Raw genomic sequence first — 19,888 nt, 5'->3', positions numbered from 1 at the left:
ATTGATCTCCGTTTAGCGTACAATTTTTTTTTTCTTTGTCTTCTCACTCCAATTGTTTTGGCACGGATAAAGACAAAAGTAGAAAGTTAGATAACTCAGCTTATTTGTTTGAGATATAAGAACATGTGATTATCAGTAGCGATAGATTAGTTAACAATTTATCAAATTTGTTTATTGTTTGTAAAACAGAGCTATTAATAGTTACATCGTGTCTTTCACGTGCGTAGAATCATAATTAAATACATATTTAAAGATATACTTATTTGTAACTCCAATAGCAACATTTTTCTATAAATAAATAAAACATTTGAGTATGAAAAGACTAGACGATAATTAATAGAAAAGTAAGTTGACAATGAAAAGTTCTCCAATATAGTCGATAGGTTTAAATTTCATATAGGCAGACATAAAAATGGTCATTTGAATTAGATCATTTTTCATTTACACATCTAACAGACTAATTTGTCAACTATCAAATAGTAAAAACAATTATGACTCTCTCTCTTCCCTAACAGATTTTTCTCCCTATCTTTACATCTAGCTAGTATTCTAAGATTGTATGGTGGCTAAAAGATAATTGCCTTCCTAATGCTACACCAAAACGAAAGAAATTTGTTTATTGTTTTCCTAATTATTCTTAGCACTAGGCTCAAATTTGTATCCATAAATTCCATAACACGTATACAACTTTCCCAAGCTAAGCATATATTTTAGAGGGTAAAAATAATTTTTCATAAGGGCTAATTTTAAAGTTTTTTTAATGTAAAATAAAAACAAATAATATACAAATTAAAAAAAAAAAAAAAAATTGATACTTGAGGGTCGACTTAAACCCCCAAGTCCTAACCTAACTCCATCCATGAATATGGACATAATCAAATTTCAAAGGATTGAAATTAACTCAGATATCCTAGTCAGATACCATGAGGTTAATTTTATGGAACTAGCTCGCGAAATTTCCTCTGAAGGCTCGTACCTCGAGAACTAAGGCAGTTTCCTTCATCGAGAATAAGCAATTTTAAGCTATATCCAATGTTTACATGTTCTAAAGTCGATTTTGTTCATTAAAATTAAAGTCACTTACTCAACGTCCATATCATCGTTTATATTGTCGACTTTACATAAATTGAAATTTTATCGGTGTAGCATAGGTCAAGATTTAATTTAACCTTTTCAAAATTACACAAGAATTACTATATCATATCATCACATCCACCTTAATGTATATATTTATATATACATATTTATATATATACATATATATATATATATTTCGAAAATTGCATTACAAATAATAAAATTTAACTTTGGACTCGTAACTCTCCTCCATTATTTTTTAATTACATATTGTGCGCTTCAAGTACTTATATATCTATTGAGTTGATGATATCATTTGTCCCATCTAGCAAAAAGAGAACCAAAACTGAATGCATAATCTATGATGTGAAAATATAATTAAAGGCTAAAAGATAATTTGGATGTCAAGCAGAGTACGACTCAAGTCATGGAGCACTATTGGATGGTAAAACAGGCCTTAATTCACTCCTAATCAACGTATCGCATGTTGATCCGTAATGTATGACACATTTTCAGAGGCTTGAACATGCATGAGTGATTTAGGTTTTTTTTTTGGTCAAGCGGCTAAATGGCCAAATAGAACTTAAGGATTTGCAAAATAGCCAAAGTTTATCAAGTACAAGCAAAATAGCCAAGCTGCGATTATTAATCCAGGCAGGATTAAATTTAATCCACACAAAATATCGGGATTAAATTTAATCCAGGCAGGATTAATTTAGTCCAGGGATGAGAGTGATGGCTATTTTGGTTAACCTAATGAAACTATGGCTATTTTGCAAAAGCCATAGTTTGAATTGGCTAGTTCATGCCATTTTTAATTTTTTTTTTTTTTAAAGGTTAATGAGTGATTTAGTAGGATTATAGAATAATCCAAGCAGATTCACTAATTTATAAGAGATTCACTTATTATCTATCTTAATGTATAAGTTTCAATACGACTAACTTAGTCGACTAAGTAACAATATAGACTAAGTAACAATATAGACTAAATAATACCACAACGGATTCATAAATGATTGTATGCTTGTAATTTGTTATTTTTTTTAGTACTTATCAAAATGATTAACCATGCTGAAACCAAATAATAAAAAAAATCAAATTAATATAATAGTGATGACGTAAGTGCCATCGTGTCCGTTGGTCAGCTTAGACATATTAATTAGTAATTAACTGACTAGCTTACTATATAAGTTTAGTTTTAACTTGGGATGGGAGAGTTTTGGCTAATATGAAACGTAGGGATATAAAATATACTATCCAATACGCATGGCTAATGAAAACCATCGTACGCACGGAAAACAATCTCTCAAATCTAAATGCACAATGGTTTTTGCAATGTGACCATAATTTGATTACTTTATGATAATTAGCTAAAACATGTTAGTATTTTATCCATATACTCTCAAGTATCAATTAATTTTTTTAAAGCATTATAATTAAGATCCCACAAATTTAGTAGCTTTCTCATTAAAAACCATCACAATTAACACACAAAAAAAAAAGGTAAACAAATTAAACAAAAAAAATTGTCACTCTTCATTACCAAAAAAAAAAAAATATCGAGAAGAAAAAAAAATCTACTAACCAAATCAATTCACCCAACTAGATCACACCCATCATATATGTTTAGCTACTAGGATTAAGCACAGGAATATTGAAATGAGAGTAAGCATAAACATAAAGAGAGACATATTCATTTAACAAGGAAAAAATCCAAATCAACAAGAAATCTTAAGTCTCAATCAATATCAACTAGAGTTATCTCAAATCAACTACACATGATTCAAGCTAAATGGAAAAGATAAATAAATGTGAGTTCAAGCAAGGTAATGAGATAGATGAAGGGATATAAGGATAAAAAAAATGAGAGAGAAAGGATAGAGAGCGTGAGATCCTATTAATAAAGGAGATTTGAATAATAAATTGATTATTTTTAATTTCGAAAATCTTATTTAATTAACTATTAACAATAAGGGTAATAATGGTATAAAAAACTTGCCACGTTAACCTAATGGCCGTTCTTTAAAAAAAAACATTGGCTTAAATGAAATTCACACGTTTTAAGTGGCTTACTTAATGACAATTCTTTTTTTTTTCTTTTCTTTCAACTTTTCGCAACGGTTATTTTGTAACGTTGTACAAAATAGACTTTTACAACGATTATTTGTACCATTGTAGAAGTTTCGTTGTATAATTCACGGTTTCTAACATTGATTGAATAGTATGTAGTATGTAATTATGGAAGAATATAGCTCCCTTGGTATTAGCTCATTATATGATAAGGCTATATATTAGGCAAGATGGCTTTAGAAGTTTGGCATCTTCAGAGGACTACTTAACCATGTACAGATCTGCAGCTTCGTTGACCTAAAGGATTAAGAAAATTCAATAAGTCATAATAATACTAATAATTATAATAATAGCTATGAGAAGGACTCGAACTAAAATAGTTAAAAGGACTCGAACTAATCTGTGTCCAAAGCCATATATTTTGCTGTAAGTTTACCAACGTAAAATCTATACTAATTTAATATTTTGATAGCTATAAGGAGAAAGAGGAGAAATCGTAGTTTTTGGCAATTTAAAACTAATTGTTTATGAAAAAATCATCATCGCTTGACAAGTTTAATTAATTGTCATATATTTTGTCAGTTCATATTTTTTTTATATTATAACTAATATGTCATTTAACTATTTACTAATCCATTTTACTGTTTCTTGTTTTTTCCGTATAAACTTCTTATACAAAAGTAATTTAACACTAAAATGGCTGACTTTAAAAGACGAGGGTATGAATACATACATATCATTCCAATAAATGATGTTATGTTAAAAAAAAAAAAAAAAAAAAAAAAAGCCTTACAGTTGAATTCTCATTCAACTGAATGTAAAGGTATATCTTGAACTTATAAGGAAGGTATCTTCTAGTGTCCGTACGTGGCTTATTAAAAAAACAAAACGATATCGTGACGATGAAATCATCTTAAAATTGATATATTTGTTACTTTTCTTCTCTTCCCAGGATATAAAGTCTGGTGGGAGGTTGTTGTATCACGTGAATTAGTGTTACAACTTAAGTCGATTAGTTAGTGAGTCATATTAACCACCCTTTTTCTCATTAGTATTTTATTCTCAGTGCCACATACATCATTTATCTGTTAGCATTGTTTTTCGAAAAATTAATACATTGGGACCCAAGGCACAAAAGTGCCGTCTAAAGAAGGTTGGTTCCAGAAGAAATCTTTGCTTTGTTTTTCCCCAACTTATTACGTGCGTACTTTGAATGAGCATCAATGGAATTGTTGCAGAATCAATGATGGGTCCATCGTATTAATTAATAGCTAGTGTCAAACGGTTTTGACACTCCCATTCAAAGGGTTTCTTTGAGGCACTTGTAGACATATCGTCATTAAATATACAAAATACAAAATGCAAAATGTTGTTGAATTCATGAAGTGTGGTGGATGTGGGCCATGATGCGGGAAGCGTCGTTGAGGCGGTCGGCTCTCTCGTAGATCCCGGCCACCAGGAAGTGCAGCTCCTTGCTGTTGACGTTGGGGTCGGACCGGAGTTTTTGGAACAAGCGGTCCACGGCCTCGAAATCCTTGGCGGCCCCGAGGAGGCCCAGCATCTGGAAGTGGACGTGGTCGGAGAGAGCGCAGCCGTGGGTGTGGATGTCGGCGTACACAGCGTGGGCCTGCGCGACCTCCCCGAGCTTGCCGAGCGCGTTGAGGAGCAGCGCGACGTCCCCCGAGGTCGGGAAGAACCCCGCCCGCCTCATCTCCCCGTACGCCTCCACCACGTTGGCGTACCTCTTGTTCCGCGAGTAGAGCCCGATGAGCGTGGAAAAGACGGAGATGTCCCTGATCTCGCCGGCGTGGCGGAAGAGGCGGGTGGCTTCGTCGACGCGGCCGGCGGCGGCCAGGACGACGAGGGCGGTCTCCGCGGGGACGTTGTCGGGGCGGTGCAGCTCGTGGAGGAGGCGCTTGGAGTGGGCGACGAGGCCGGCGCGGTCGTAGGCCTGGATCATGGTCTGGTAGAGGACCTTGTCGATCTCCCCGCCGTTGGAGGTGCGCAGCTTCTGGAAGAGGAGGGCGGCGCGGTGGAGCTTGCCGGCGCGGGCCCAGATGGAGATGATGGTGGAGTAGGTGATGGCGTCGGGGGCGAGGCCGCGGGCGCGCATCTGGTGGACCAACGCGGTGGCCTTCTCGTGCTCCCCCGTGTCGCCGTAGATGTTGATCATGGTGTTGTAGGTGACCGCGTTCTGGGCCACGCCCTTGCGCTGCATCAGCCGGAACAGGTGGATGGCCTCCCCGACCAGCCCGGCCTGGCCGTAGACGCGCAGCATCGTGTTGTAGCTCACCACGCCGGGCTCCACCCCGAGCTTGCGCATGCTCCAGAAGAGGCGGTCGGCCTCGCGGGCCATCCCCAGCTGCCCGTACACGTCCATCATCACGTTGCAGGAGAACAGGTCCCGGCCGACCGCCTCCGCCTCCATCTCCGAGAAGAGGGACAGCGCCTCCACGAACTTGCCGGCGTCGGCGTAGCAGGCGAGCAGGGTGGTGTAGCTGACGCGGTCGGGGGGGACGCCGGCGCCGCGCATCTCCGAGAGGAGGGAGCGCGCCTCGCGCAGCAGCCCGGCCTTGCCCAGCACGTTGATCATGGTGTTGAAGAGGACGAGGTCGGGGGCGATCCCGCGCCGCCTCAGGCGCCGGAAGATGGACACGGCCTTGGAGTAGTCGCGCAGCTTGCGAGCCAGCTCGATGAGGTTGCTGTAGAGGACCAGGTCGCCGGAGACGCGCTCCTGCTCCATCTGCTGGAGCCACGCCAGGGCGTCGTCCAACAGCCCGGCCTTGCCGAACTGGGTGATCAGGGTCGAGTACGTGTACCGGTCCGGGGCGAGGCCTCTGTGACGCATTTCGTCGAACAGGCCGCGACCGATGTCCCACTGGCTGGCGCGCAGGGCGTTGCGGAGGACGACGTTGTAGGCGAAGACGGCGGGGGTGTAGCGCGCGTGGTCGTTCATCCAGTCGAGGATGGCCAGCGATCTCTGCCACTGGGGCTCGCGGGACAGCACCGACGCCATGAACTTGATCGACAGCTGCCGCCCTTTGTACACCGACAGCACGGAGAAGAGCTCCTCCTCGTTCTCCGTCTCGCCGATGGACCTCACAAGCTCGTCCATGTCCACGCTGTGGTCCAGGAATGGGGATTTGCGCTCGTATCGCCGCCGTCGTCCTTCTTGCTCTCCGGGACGGGGCTTACGCCACACATCTTTCGAGTGTGAATAACGCTGTGTGGCGGCGAGTGTGCGGTTCTTGGCGGGGAAGATACTGGGATTGATCGGGAGTATTGATGGAAGCGGGAAAGGCGGAGACGGAGAGAATGAGCAACTACGCATTTCTCTGCTCAACACAGCCACCACATCGCCGAGGCTCTCTCGTTACTTATCGGAAGAAAAAAAAACGTCGTGTCGTTTTTCCCCTTCTCTCCATGACACACATTTCTACGATTTGCTTGAGAATACATAATACCTAATTGAAATTATTTTGACACGAGTCTTCAAATCAATAATAATAAAAATAAATAAATAAAACGTTGAACACCGTAATCGTTTTGTTATTTATTTATTATTTTATTAGTTTTTTTGTTGAAAAAAAAAATTAGAAAAAAAAATAGGATGATGCTTACTTTAGCATCTATTTTTTTTTTGTTAAGTACGGTTTCATCGAGAATCGCTTATTGGACTTTCAGTGATCCCTCTAAAGCGTCTCTTGCCTTCTTCTTTGCTCTATAAAACACATTCTTCGAGACATTGTAGAACTTTGGCGCAGAACTTAATTCCTTAAAGTTCTAATAGTCCAAATTCGGGTTGAGTCTAAACTGGTCAAAGAAGTGATTGACAAGCCACGTACTTGTCACATGCTTGTTGTCGAAAACAATCTCACACTCGTGCTTATCTATTAGCTACCGTTTTCTTGATATTTTCCAGATTTCCTTGCGGGTTGAACTCTATGCTCGCCTGACCCTCGTCGTCGTCGTTATGCAAGCCTTCAGGGTCACTCTCATCCTTAATTCCTTATGTCCATCAGAGTCTTCAACCTCACTTCTAACGCCCTTACAGACCTCGTTGATGGCAGCCCACCATTGTTGAGGGTGGTTTGTGTTTCGCAAATCAGCTTCGTACTCGCTCTAGTCTCGATACTCTTCCCCTTCAAGCTCGACATCTTCAACATCACTGGTTGTGTCTCTTCGACCATCGTCGACATATTTCAATTTGGGGATTTAGGGTTTTTGAATATTTGACTCTGATTCACGGTTCAGTTGTTTTATTTCATTTTATTTGTTTCCATTCTTTTTAATTTCCCACTTTTTTTACAAAATAACTTCTTTTTTAAACCGATAAATTTGGACCGTACAAATTGATTAGGTAGTAACGGTGACCCTCAATGAAGGCATTTGATATCTTTCCCGTAAAAAAAATAGAATACAAAAAAAATAAAAAAGATTAGATAGTAAATTCGATCCAGACGACGAAAATAATTTCGCTATTTTCTCTTGTTTTTTAAAACAATATTCAAACACAATGATAATAAAATGGGGAGTTTTCATGGTTAAAGGTCAACAATGTCGTGATACACGCAGAGTCGTGACTTTCTCAACTAGCTCTTTGCTAATTTAATTTGACTAAACTAAACTAAACTAAAATTTATATGGAAAGTTGAAAAGAAAACGAAGACTCACATGTTGTTTGTTATGTCTATGGTAGGGACCTATTTTGAGTGTGATAATAATGACAACTTGTAGCCATTCGTATAAGGCCATCCCAAATTCCCAACCCATTTTGCCAATCTTGAGATGCATCTCGAAAATGTCAACCATGTTACATTGCTACTATTATAATATATCATTAGATGTCGCATCACATATATGATAAAATAACGCTGCTACGGCAATGATGAGCAAAGGTCAAATTTTCATTCTATTAAAATATGGCATAAAAACAAATTGGTCATGACTTGGAACATTAAATTAAACAAGATATACGATTTCGGACAAATATTATCGATCACAGTTTGGCTAGAGATGTAAATGAAGTGTAAATACAAAATCTCCGGTACAGAGATCAGAAGTCTTACATTATTTTTTTTCCTTGAGCAATGAAGGGCTTTTACGCTGTTCTGGTCATCCTCTTCTGTCACACGTTGCTGATTTCGCAGTTCTCATCCTCTTCATTTCCACTGTGCACTAACAACAGTGAGTTGGATATATCTTTCTGTTTAATGTCTCTACTCTCTACAAAGTATTTTGTTTCTCTGTAATTTTTTCGTAACTTGTATTGTATTGTATTGTTTGTACGGGACAGAACCTCCATTTACGTCAAAGAAGTCTCTGAGCTTCTGCGGATACGACAACGCAAGTGTATGTTGCAACTCCACCGAAGATTCTGGGTTCAGAAATCAGCTCAAAGCCATGAACGTGAACGACTTTTCTTGTGCTTCGCTTCTGAAATCAATACTCTGCTCGAAATGCGATCCTTTTTCAGCGGAGATATTCAGAATCGAATCTGAATCTCGGAAAGTCCCGGTCCTCTGCAACTCCACGGCCTCGGCCAACTCGACGGACTTCTGCTCCAAAGTCTGGAACGAGTGCCGACACGTGTCCGTCTCCCATTCGCCATTCTCCACTCCCAGGCTGTCCGACACGTGGCAGTCCGCGAGCGGCTTCTGCGCAGCGTTCGGCGGCTCGGGCCCGTGCTTCGACGGCGAGCCCGTGCCGAGCCCGATGATGTGCGTGGAGAAGATCGAGAACGGGTCGTACCTGAACATGGCGGCCCATCCGGACGGGTCGGACCGCGTGTTCGTGTCGGACCAGTCGGGGATGATCTGGCTGGCGGGGGTCCCGCGGGAAGGGTCGGGAGAGACGATGAGGGTCGAGGTGTTTCTGGACATAACGGACGAGGTGTTCGTGGACTCGGAGTTCGGGCTGATGGGGATAGCTTTCCACCCGGAGTTCCAACGCAACGGCCGTTTCTTCGCCTCTTTCAACTGCGACAAATCCAAGTGGCCGCAGTGCTCGGGGCGGTGCGCCTGCAACTCCGACGTCGGCTGCGACCCCTCCATCTTGGCCTCCGAAAACGGGGCCCACCCCTGCCAATACCATGCCGTCGTAGCCGAGTTCACTTCCAATGGTACCGCCGCTTTTGTTATATAAGCCGACTTCAGCTTTTACGTGCCAGCATTGTTAAGAATAGAACTACTAAACTCCCGACAGGTAGTAGCGTGAGGCCACAGGAAGTAAGAAGGATTTTTACGATGGGGCTTCCGTACACGAACCACCATGCGGGCCAAATCCTATTCGGGCCCAAAGACGGATACTTGTACTTTATGATGGGAGACGGCGGCGGCAACGGCGACCCCCACAACTTTGCGCAGAACAACAAGTCTTTGCTCGGAAAGATTATGAGGCTTGACGTCGATACCATGCCAAGTGAGTGAATCACAGTTTCCAGTGAGTAACAAATATGCCAAAGTTGGTTAAACATGTTCTTTACAGGTGCTAGTAGAATTTCTGAGCTAGACCTATGGGGAAATTACTCTATCCCCGACGACAATCCGTTTTCCAAAGACAAGGAGTCACGACCAGAGATTTTCGCTTCCGGGTTTAGGAATCCGTGGCGCTGCAGTTTCGATTTGGAAAGGCCTTCTTACTTCCTTTGCGCAGATGTTGGTCAGGTTGGTAATTTCAAAAATCTAGATTATAAACTTTGGATGGCAAGCAAGTGATCTAGAGGTAATTGTGTGGTGACTCAGGATGAGTTTGAAGAAGTTGACATGGTGAGGAAAGGAGGGAATTACGGTTGGCGTGTATATGAAGGTCCTTTCGTACACAACAAGTCTGGGAGTGACAGCTCATCCATGAACCCCATTTTCCCAGTCATGGGCTACAACCACTCTCGGGTCGATACCCCCGAACGCTCCGCCTCCATCACCGGCGGCTACTTTTATCGCTCCACCACTGACCCATGTTTGTACGGAAGGTATATATACGCGGACACTTGTATCGCCCAACCCTTCTTTCCTATACAATATACCTTGCTTAACTTTGTTCTTCGAAGTGGCAGATATATATACGCGGACCTATACGGATCTGGGATATGGGCCGGCACAGAGAGCCCAACAAACAGCGGTAACTTCACAACCACGAAGCTCAACGTGAGCTGTGCACGTGACTCTCCCATCCAATGCGGCGAAAAAGAAGAGAGCTCTGTTCCTTCGCTGGGCTTCATATTCTCGTTCGGTCAGGATAACCGAAACGACACCTTCATTATGGCCAGCAACGGCTTGTACCGAGTGGTTCGCCCCAGCCGCTGCGGCTACGTTTGTGCCGGAGAGAACCGCAGCGCACCGGGATCTCCCGATTTTACCCCTACTTTGTCTCCTTCACCCTCACCTACTTTGACGCCATCCAGTTCGGTGCTTCGGCTTTTGCTCTTTTTGTTTTTGTGGCTTCTTCCGCTGTTTTCTGTTCCTTGATCTCTCTAAAACCTTGGTCTTCTGCCTTGTTTGGTATCTCTCAACTTTATTTTTTCGGGCTACCTCGATAAAAGTCTGTTCTAGGATAAAAACAAATTAGACATTTATGGAATGTTATAAATTATGAGACATTCAGGGAATTACTATCTTCAAACGAAGTATTTATTAAATTTCCCCCTGAAAATTAAATAAGTTATTTGCATATATATATAATATATATATATATATATATATATATATATATATATATATATATATATATATATATTACAATCACTAAAGGAAATGGAAAAAATAAAATATATATATACCTATTCTACGTAATTGCGAAAAAAGAAAGAAAAAAAAAAGGTGCGATCATAGTACTTAGAAGCACTGAAAACGGAATTAAGAACAAATGATATAGGAATCTAAAACTTGTGAATTTGTTCTTCTCTGAAATTGAAAGAACCGAACTCTTTCATTTCAATGGACGGGGATCACCAGAATCACCAACCAAGCTCTTGAATATTGAATTTTGGCAGAGCTTTTACGAGACGAGCTTGGAGAACAATACCTGGCACGAACATACCATCAATTACCACATTCAGCAACTTATATGTATTCTCTGGTATACCATAAAGAAAGGCCCTTTCACCTGGAATACTCATTCCACTATTATAATCTACATTAAAATATAAATATATTTTACATATATATACACACACATATATATCTAAAAGAAAAACACGCTCCCCATTTCTCTACCAATATCAGTACAAGAGCTCATTAGACCGTTAAAAATAATAACTCCGTAACTTGTGTGTGTGTGTGTGTGTGTGTGTGTGCAAAGAATAGCGCATCAGAAAAAGAAGCGATCTACATTAACTTACCTGAATTTCAGAGATCAAGTGTAAGCCATCATTTGCACTATATTTCTTTGCACCACACAGCATGTATCATATTACGAGAAACACTAATCTATGATAAATAATAAGTGAGCATTTGGTATTATTGCGGAGTGAGAGAAACAAAGATCATACATTGGTTGATTGGATGATGGACGTCAACCACACCATCCTATGGTCTTGTGGGAGGTGAAGCCGGGAGTGGCAGCGGCGGATTCAGTCGGCGGTCGTTGCTGTCGCCGGGGGTTGGCGGGGTCCACGAAGATGACCCAACCGTCCAAGAATTTGGCGTTCATTCCTTCCCTGGCTCTCTCGGCTTCCTCCACCGTTGCGTACGATATGAACCCGAACCCTTTCGACCGCCCAGATTCCCTATCAGTCACCACTTTCGCTGTTATCACAACATCAACCACATCATCATCATGATCACCCACACAATGATAATGCACTCAAACTAGATGTTGTTATTATTATTACCATCGATAAGGTTCCCAAATGGAGAGAATGCCTCTTTCAGCTTTTCATTTGTTGTTAGCCTCGAGAGACCTGTTCATCATCCAAACAAATCAAATCATTGCCACCACTTGCTCAATTTCTTTGTAAATCAAATCAATTAGTACCACTTATGAAGAGCCTTGGGGTACTCAGCGTCGAGTTGTGACGAACACCATCCAACTGCCTCCAAACGTCACTTCTCACCACCCTCCACGCCATTACTAAACCCTTACATTTCCCAAAATTTTCATTTTGTTCGCAATTAGTTGAGTTTCAATTTTGAGGAAAAAAATAAAGAAAAAATATCTCTCTCCCTTTCTACAGTGTCTCTAATCCGTATAATTCGATCTCTCCAATTCTTATCTCATTTCCCTTCGTCTTCCTTCAAACCCTAACCCTAGCTCACTTCCTAAGCAGATAACTTTCCGTCGCAATATTTCAAATTTCGATCAGTTTTCGCTGTGATTAAATTCTAATTCGTTTCAAAACTGCAGGTTTCGACATCGAAGAAGGCCAATGCTAAGTGCGTTTTCTTTTTTCGAAATGAAATAGTTTTTGGAATCCTGATACAAGTCTGCTTTCATGTTCATACTCGGCCTGTTTTATGATTTCTGCGTATTTTATCACTAACATGTATAACAGTAAATGAACAAGTATAACAACAACTAAATCAAAAAATAAAAAAAAATAAAAAAAAAATAAAAAACAAGAACAGAAAACTGACCTCAGCAGATATGGGGTGAAGAACAACAGTGAGGTGAGTGAGGTATGAAACAGAGAATACAAACATGAGTGTGTACTCTGACGTTTTTTTTTAGCATACCCTAAAAAAATAAGCCCCAAACACATAATTTGGGCCTTTTTTATCCCAGACTCGCCCAATTCATAAATGCCTTTTAAAACGTGGGAAATGGCCATAACTGTTACTAGTTCGTTCTGATGTGTTTTACTTTTAGCTTACCAAGAATAACCAAAGGCATAACTAAGACACTTTTATTATTAAACCCGATATGAAATTTCCTTTTTACCCTTACGTTTATTATATTTTTCTTTTCCTCCTTTTCTTCTTTAATGCTCCTGAACAAAGAATCGTCTTACCGTTACCATATCGGGACTTCAATTTTAAGGGGAAATCGCTTACCGGAGTGGAAACCGATGGGGATTCAGACAAAAAAAAGAAATCGGTACCGATAGAAAACCGCTTACCGTAGAGGAAACCGACAAAAATGTAGGAAACCGATGGATATTCAGACAAATATTTTGCAAGAATAAACATTTTTCATATTTTACAAAACTAAATTACTTAGATTACAAACACGTACGACAAAATATAAAACACAAAGTGCAAACCAATATAAAATTCAACATAAAGTACCATAAAGTCAAACCTTGATTACAACACATACAACAAAATATAAAACACAGAGTTCAAACTAAGATAAAATTAAACATACAGTACCATAAAGTCAAACCTTGATTACAACACATACAACAAAATATAAAACACAGAGTTCAAACTAAGATAAAATTAAACATACAGTACCATAAAGTCAAACTTTGATTACAACACGTACGACAAAATATAAAACACACTACTCAGTAATTAATTATACGTGAAGTGTCTCTCGTCACTCGTAAATGAATAACCGAACGTCATAATTCATCATCAAATTAATTTTAATTCAACATAAACATGATCACAGTCATCAATTCATCATCAAATTAAGTTTAACTCAAAATAAACATGATCAACATCATAATCATCACCAAATTAATTTAGATTCAATATAATCATGACAATAATCATGAATTTCTCATAAAATTAATCAATTCAACGTCATATTCTAGGATTAAGACACAAATTTTTGAAAAAATTCATAAATCTTCGAAACCCTAGACTCATACCTATCGGAAACCTCGGTTTTTTGCAAACGAGTGATGAACGGAATCCGCCGGAAAGTGCAGTTAAGTTGACGAAATTCTCGGAAAACGGCCGAATTCCTACCGGATTCACAACACAGCAACGGTTTCTTCACGTTCCGTCTCGGTGAGCTCCGATTCGGTGAATCCCAGCCGGAATCCGACCGGAACCCCGGAAAGCTAGACCCTGCTCCTTCTCATATGCCAATTATATATCTATAGTTTGTATTGTATGCTTGAATCCGCTATTTCCCAATAAAAAAGACGTTTATGCATATATTTTTTTCTAACAAATATTATATATATATATATATATATATATATATATATATATATATATATATATTAAAATGGGAGTTATGAAATCCCTCCAACTTAAAAAAAAAACAATCGACAAAAAAACACAAAATATGACATTAACATATTCAAGCTTTCAATATTTAGTATATCCTTTTTCGAATTCAACTCTGATTTTATTTACTCAAATAATACATACAATGTAAACAATATATATTGCGTACAATCAGCAAAATGAGAGGAAAAAAAAAGGAAGGGAAAAAAAATCTATGCGACGTTTTCGCGAAAAAAGGGGTGCGATTGTATAGATACAGTGAAAACGGAATTCGTAATAGATGATGATGATAAGACTAAGCTTGACTGCATAACGAATTCCGAAAAAAAACTGTATAATGGTCAAATAGGAATCTAAAATCTGTGAATTTGTTCATCTCCCAAAGTTAAGAAGCGAAGTGTTTGATTTGAATGGACGGATCAACAGAAGTATCAAGAACGCTGTTGCTATCGAGTATCGATTCCTCGCTGCACCACCCAAAAAAAAAAACATAATAAATTTTTTAAAAAAAAGAAAAAGAAAAAAAAAAGATAGATAGTGTGGATTATGGACGACGTAGTGTTAGTATCCGTGCGTACGTGAAATGGTGATTGTGTGGGTTGGGGGAGGAGCTGTTGGCGGAGGGCGATCTGGGTGCGGAGCTGAGCGAGTCGGAGGGTCCGCTGATTGAGCTTGGCTCGGAGGTGGTGGGCCACCCCGAGGCAGCCGTGCACCTTGAAGCGGGCCCGCATCTCCGACTCGAAGATTATTGAAGTCATCGCATCCTTGCGCGACCCTTCTGGAACCTTCTTCAGGATGCCCACCATGTTCCTCACGCCGTACAGCCGGTGCGCGGCCTGGAACCTCTCCGCCTGCTCCGCCGGGAAATACGGCGCCAGCTCGCACCCTTCGGTGCACTTCCGCCGTTGGTACTTGCACGCCGCGCACGCCTGCTGTTGCTCCCTCGACAACGACATCTTATTATATAATACTAATCAGGGCCGGCTCGAACTCATCCGGAGCCCTAGGCGAATAAAAATTTTGGGGCCTTTTGATAATAATAAAAAATTAAATATAAAACAAAAAATTATACTCACTTGACGAACGAGATTAAAACAAATTCTAATTACTTGATATGTACACTGAAACTCAAACTCCAGTTCTAACTGTCCTGTGTATACTCAAACTCAAATCCAAGCAGCCAAGTTATACTCAAACTCAAATCCAAGCAGCCAAGCTCTCACGCAAATTCTAATTGTCCTGTGTATACTCAAACTCAAATCCAAGCAGCCAGGCCAAGCTCATATCCATTCAAATCCCTAATTTTCACATAAATCCAACCAGAGAGAAGGATCAGCCAGAGATAAAATAAAAGTACCGGATATGATCAAAATTCAACAGCAAGGTTTAAAAAGGCGTAAACGGTAACCGAGGCGATTTCTGTTTTCAAGGCGAGGCGTAAGCCTCAAGGCGTAAGCCTTGATAATTAGGCATAATTCAAAATATTTTATAAAATATGAAATAATCCCAAAACAGTTGTAGACTTATAATGCTTAGTTCAACTGATAGATAAGTTTAAGACTAATAAATAACTAAAAGTTAAACATTTCATCATAGCATATTCAGGCGAAAAAAAAAAAAATCACCAAAACAAGACCGATTCATATTCAGTTCAAGATGGGACTGAAACTTAAAAAAAATAAAAAAACAGAAAATAATTAACCAAAAAGAAAGCAACACTGCTGAAAAACAAACGACAGTGAAGATAAGATATGTCGTTTTATTCATCTCCATCAATACAGACACTCAAAAGAAATAGGGAAACCTCGACTTCACATATTCAGCAACGATCCATCAAAAATCTGCCTAGACCGAAAACAAGGAAAAAGAAAAAAGAGCTTACCGAATCAGAAGAGTAGCGTGGAGATGGAGGAGAAGAGAAGCGTGAAAATTCAACCTAGGTTTATTAATTTTCGTTTGCTTTGCTTTATTAGTTTCTGATTACAAATAAACCAGGCCCAAAAAATAAGGCCCAAAAATTACAACTGGCCCAATTTTTTTTTTTTTTTTTTTTCCTGTACCAGCCATTCCAGGCTCGCCTGGAGCGTTTATTTTCCAGGCGTACGCTCCAGGCGCACGCCTAAAACTTGTATGTACAAAATTACCGTAGAATTGTCTAAGCTTGTAATTGTCTATACTACGTCTTTGAAACAGGGTTTACCTGGAGAGAGTGGAGACGAGTTGTGGGCCTCTGCAATTCAAATTCCCTAATGTCTGTTGCTTCTCAATTAAAGCACTGCAATTTTAAACATTTAACTCTTAACCAAGCTGATCAGTAATCGGCTCACCAAGTAAATAAATATCAGAAAGAGTGAGAGAGACTATGAAGTGTCTGTTGCTTCCCTAATGTTTGTTGCTTCCCTAATGTCTGTTTTAATCGGAAATTAACTCCAGCCTGGAACACTCACCAAATTTCCTTTTTTTTATTATTTATTTATCAAAATCGCTCATTTAAAAGAATTGAAAAAGGAAATAATATTGTTTAGTCAACGCGTCGTTTTAGCCGTGTCAGGCAGTAAAAAATAATAATGAGAATCACAGATCACCAAAAAAAAAAAAAAAAAAGTAACACAATCCCCATTAAGTCAACGCTCGCTTTGGCATCAATAAATAAACAAATGAAACTCTCTTGTGGATTCATTTTTGAGAAAGCAGAATGGAGTACTTCAACACGGCCAAGGCCGTACGGCTGAAGAGCAACCACGGGAAGTACCTCTTCGCCGACGAAGACGGCGAGACGGTCCGCCAAGACCGCAACCCCTCGTCACGGCGGGCCTGGTGGGCTGTGGAGCTCGTCGACTACGACTGCCACGTCATCCGCCTGAAGAGCTTCCTCCGTCCAGACATGTACTTGACGGCGACGGACGACGCGTTCCTCCTCGGCACGGCCGGCAAGAGGGTGTGCCAGCTGGCACTGCCGCCCAGGAAGTGCGAGGCGGCTCCGGCAGAGTGGGAGCCCAGGGCCGACGGCTCCGAGTCCGGCCGCGTGAGGCTTCGAACAAGGAAAGGGAAGTACCTCCGGGCCAACGGTGGTGCTCCGCCGTGGAGGAACTCGGTGACGCACGACGTGCCACGCCGGACAAAGACGCAGAACTGGATTCTGTGGTTTGTTGAGGTTGTTGACGTGTCGGTGGTGGCGTTGATGACGGAGGAGGAGTCTGTGGCCGGTCGGCTCTTGCTGGGGAGCTCCAGCTTTGGGTCGTCGGAGGAGGACGGCTCCGATTATGGGTCGCCGATGAGCTTTCGATCTGGGTCGGAGTTAGGGAGCCGGAGAGAGGTATGGCATTGTATATTGCAAGTGCTATATTGTTAATTTTTTTTTTAGTCAACGGTTAAATTTGCTTTTGCCGAGTTGGATGGGAATGGGATGAGTTTTGAGAAATAATTTAGCTCTCTTTCTCTCTTTCTTTTTTGGTGGTTTTTAAATTTTAAAAATGGTTTTTGAAAAATGATCAACAATAAATGAGCTAGGGGATGTCGTTGAACGTTCAACATTCATTTCCATGGATTGTTCATTTTTGCATACTTATTGATTTGGAGTTTCCTAAAGATAAAAGAGACTTTTCAATTGCATTTATCAAGGGGGGAAAGAAAATTGATTTGAGGGATTGAAAAGTCTATATATAGGCTGGATTTCGCCAACTAACTTGAAGATGATTAGACTAGATCTACAACTAAACGTGGATGTTCTGTCTATTATTCCTCTATTTAATTTCATATTTCAACTTGCTGTTCTTATATTCATCTTTCTCTTTTATTATTAGTTATCGCTCACGTGGTCCTTTTGTCGTACTGCCTGGCTCTCAAAATTTACTACCACATAAAATAGTTTGTTATTACTATTATTATAAAAATAAAATTACTAAAGATCACCCATACTTTATTTATTTCGTGGACTTGAAACGCGTGGACCAATAAGAGACGTGCATGGTTGCATTATAATAACAGATTAATTACTATTTTTCTGAAGCAATATTAACCGCCGAGAATGACACAAGTTGACGAGATCACGAATCATCATCAAACCAATCTCTCATCTCATAATCATATCGCTGTTGTGATCAGAGCGCGATGGAGGTATTGGAGAAGGCGAGCGCGGTGCGTCTGCGGAGCCACCACGACAAGTACCTGATCGCGGCCGAGGACGAGGAGCGCGTGGAGCAGGGCCGCGAGGGGTCGGGCCGGGGCGCGCGGTGGAGCGTGGAGCGCGTGGGGGACGGGGCGGTGCGGCTGAAGAGCTGCTTCGGGAAGTACCTGACGGCGTCGAACATGCCGTTCCTGCTGGGCATGACGGGGAAGAAGGTCGTCCAGAGCCTGCCACGTGGCGGGCGGCTGGACTCGTCGGTGGAATGGGAGGCGGTGGGGGAGGGCGTGCAGGTGCGGCTGCGGACGCGCTACGGTCAGTTCCTGCGCGCCAACGGGGGTGTCCCGCCCTGGCGCAACTCCGTCACCCACGACGTGCCTCACCGCACCGCCACCCAGGACTGGGTCCTCTGGGACGTCGAGCTCGTGGACCTCCGACCCGCCGACCCGCCACGCCGGATTATGCCTCCTCCGACTCCTTCGCCCTTGGGCCCTCCACATTCCGGCTCCGACTCCGACTCCGAGTCGTCGGACACCCTCTCTCCCCAACACGAGGTTTGTTATTTTTCATGGCTTTTTTTACCAAAAAAAAAAAAAATATTGTGCATTTTCCATCAAGCTACTCGAATTTGTCAAGTTGATCTTCTAACCAAACAAAAATAAAGTAATGTGTATTTAGATGAAATTTTAGATTATATTTTACCAACCATTGTCGCAGGTATTGAAAAGCGTACCGGTTTGAGTGTTTTGTGTAATGTGTAGTCATTTCTCTCTAAACTGAGATTTCACACGGTCGGAATTTGGTATACTAACACCGATCACGGAATAAATCACAAATTAAATTAAATGTAGTTTAATTTTTGTGAAGGTGAAATGTGAAGGAAGGAAGATATACTACAGAGTATCGGACGGGACAGAAGATGATTTGGATGACGTACCAGAGACGTCATTCATTTTCAACGGTAACAACATCCAAGAGCTGAAGCAGAGACTAACGGAGGAGACGGAGCTGGACGGAATCGAGGTGTGCTCACGGAACCTTCTCAACGGAAAGCTATATCCTCTCCGATTGCATCTTCCTCCCAACAACGCCGAAATGCATGTCGTCGTTCTCGCTAACACACACTCTGCTGCTCCCTAGCTGGTGTTTTTTTTTTTTTTCAGGTATCGAAATATTCATATTGTTTTTGAGATGTCCATATAGATTTTGCATATTTAATTTTTTTCTTGGTCTCTATGTTAATTAAGCATCTGGGACGAGGGCTTATATAAATCAATTTAATTTATTTTTTTTGTTTTTATGATTTTTTTTTCCTTTCACTTCCTGTTATATTGGAAAGCCGTTAAATTACAGCGGATGTTGTAAAAGGAAATATATTTATTGGAGTTGATCAATAATGGTAAAGAACGCTTATTTTTTTCGGTTCTCAAAATTTCAATGTCCCTTTGGTAGTTTTTTATTTTATGTTTTCAGTTTTTATAGTTGTAGTCTAATAATT

The 19,888-nt window shown here is 40.9% G+C and overlaps 5 protein-coding genes and 1 non-coding gene across 11 annotated transcripts; 2 read left to right on the top strand and 4 right to left on the bottom strand.

The window, feature by feature from the left end:
* Positions 1–4,261: 4,261 nt before the first annotated feature.
* On the bottom strand, positions 4,262–6,583 carry LOC149405975 (Tetratricopeptide repeat (TPR)-like superfamily protein). The gene has a single exon (XM_089628819.1). It carries the CDS (start codon positions 6,476–6,478, stop codon positions 4,526–4,528), a length of 1,953 nt encoding a protein of 650 aa, XP_089484945.1. The 5' UTR covers positions 6,479–6,583; the 3' UTR covers positions 4,262–4,525.
* Positions 6,584–8,076: 1,493 nt separating this feature from the next.
* On the top strand, positions 8,077–10,613 carry LOC149405974 (HIPL1 protein). Its single transcript, XM_089608370.1, has 6 exons — positions 8,077–8,334; positions 8,444–9,268; positions 9,352–9,567; positions 9,634–9,812; positions 9,891–10,117; positions 10,202–10,613. Exons 1-6 carry the CDS (start codon positions 8,238–8,240, stop codon positions 10,611–10,613), a joined length of 1,956 nt encoding a protein of 651 aa, XP_089464496.1. The 5' UTR covers positions 8,077–8,237.
* A 218-nt stretch (positions 10,614–10,831) lies between these two features.
* On the bottom strand, positions 10,832–12,821 carry LOC149405972 (organelle RRM domain-containing protein 2, mitochondrial-like). 2 transcript variants are annotated; one of them, XM_089627870.1, is made up of 5 exons: positions 12,720–12,821; positions 12,121–12,216; positions 11,978–12,046; positions 11,636–11,891; positions 10,832–11,169 (listed from the first exon to the last, which is right to left on the bottom strand). In XM_089627870.1, the coding sequence occupies exons 2-4, from the start codon at positions 12,212–12,214 to the stop codon at positions 11,659–11,661; spliced, it is 396 nt and encodes a 131-aa protein (XP_089483996.1). In that variant the 5' UTR covers positions 12,215–12,216; positions 12,720–12,821; the 3' UTR covers positions 10,832–11,169; positions 11,636–11,658. The 2 variants fall into 2 exon arrangements, with proteins under 2 accessions (XP_089483996.1, XP_089483509.1); XM_089627383.1 differs by having other exon boundaries at positions 12,121–12,223; positions 12,720–12,815.
* LOC149405973 (small nucleolar RNA snoR101) lies at positions 11,451–11,512 on the bottom strand. Its single transcript, XR_016301865.1, has one exon. It is a non-coding gene; the product is annotated as a small nucleolar RNA snoR101 (small nucleolar RNA).
* A 1,505-nt stretch (positions 12,822–14,326) lies between the features above and the next one.
* Positions 14,327–16,559, bottom strand: LOC149405971 (LOB domain-containing protein 27-like). Of its 5 annotated transcripts, none has more exons than XM_089608748.1 (4): positions 16,150–16,228; positions 15,344–15,565; positions 14,846–15,223; positions 14,327–14,734 (listed from the first exon to the last, which is right to left on the bottom strand). In XM_089608748.1, the coding sequence occupies exons 3-4, from the start codon at positions 15,221–15,223 to the stop codon at positions 14,714–14,716; spliced, it is 399 nt and encodes a 132-aa protein (XP_089464874.1). In that variant the 5' UTR covers positions 15,344–15,565; positions 16,150–16,228; the 3' UTR covers positions 14,327–14,713. The 5 variants fall into 5 exon arrangements, with proteins under 5 accessions (XP_089464874.1, XP_089464866.1, XP_089464859.1 ...); XM_089608740.1 differs by having other exon boundaries at positions 14,846–15,294; positions 15,377–15,565; XM_089608733.1 differs by having other exon boundaries at positions 14,846–15,270; positions 15,377–15,565.
* Positions 16,560–16,920: 361 nt separating this feature from the next.
* On the top strand, positions 16,921–19,793 carry LOC149405970 (uncharacterized). Its single transcript, XM_089625436.1, has 3 exons — positions 16,921–17,583; positions 18,372–18,944; positions 19,258–19,793. The coding sequence occupies exons 1-3, from the start codon at positions 16,963–16,965 to the stop codon at positions 19,528–19,530; spliced, it is 1,467 nt and encodes a 488-aa protein (XP_089481562.1). The 5' UTR covers positions 16,921–16,962; the 3' UTR covers positions 19,531–19,793.
* The last annotated feature ends 95 nt before the right edge of the window (positions 19,794–19,888 follow it).

Source organism: Urtica dioica, chromosome 1 (genome assembly GCF_054948205.1).
Source record: "Urtica dioica subsp. dioica isolate 48M chromosome 1, U.dioica_male_clone48M_v1_H2, whole genome shotgun sequence".
Taxonomy (NCBI): Eukaryota; Viridiplantae; Streptophyta; class Magnoliopsida; order Rosales; family Urticaceae; genus Urtica; species Urtica dioica.
This window is presented reverse-complemented; position numbering and strand designations above follow the sequence as displayed.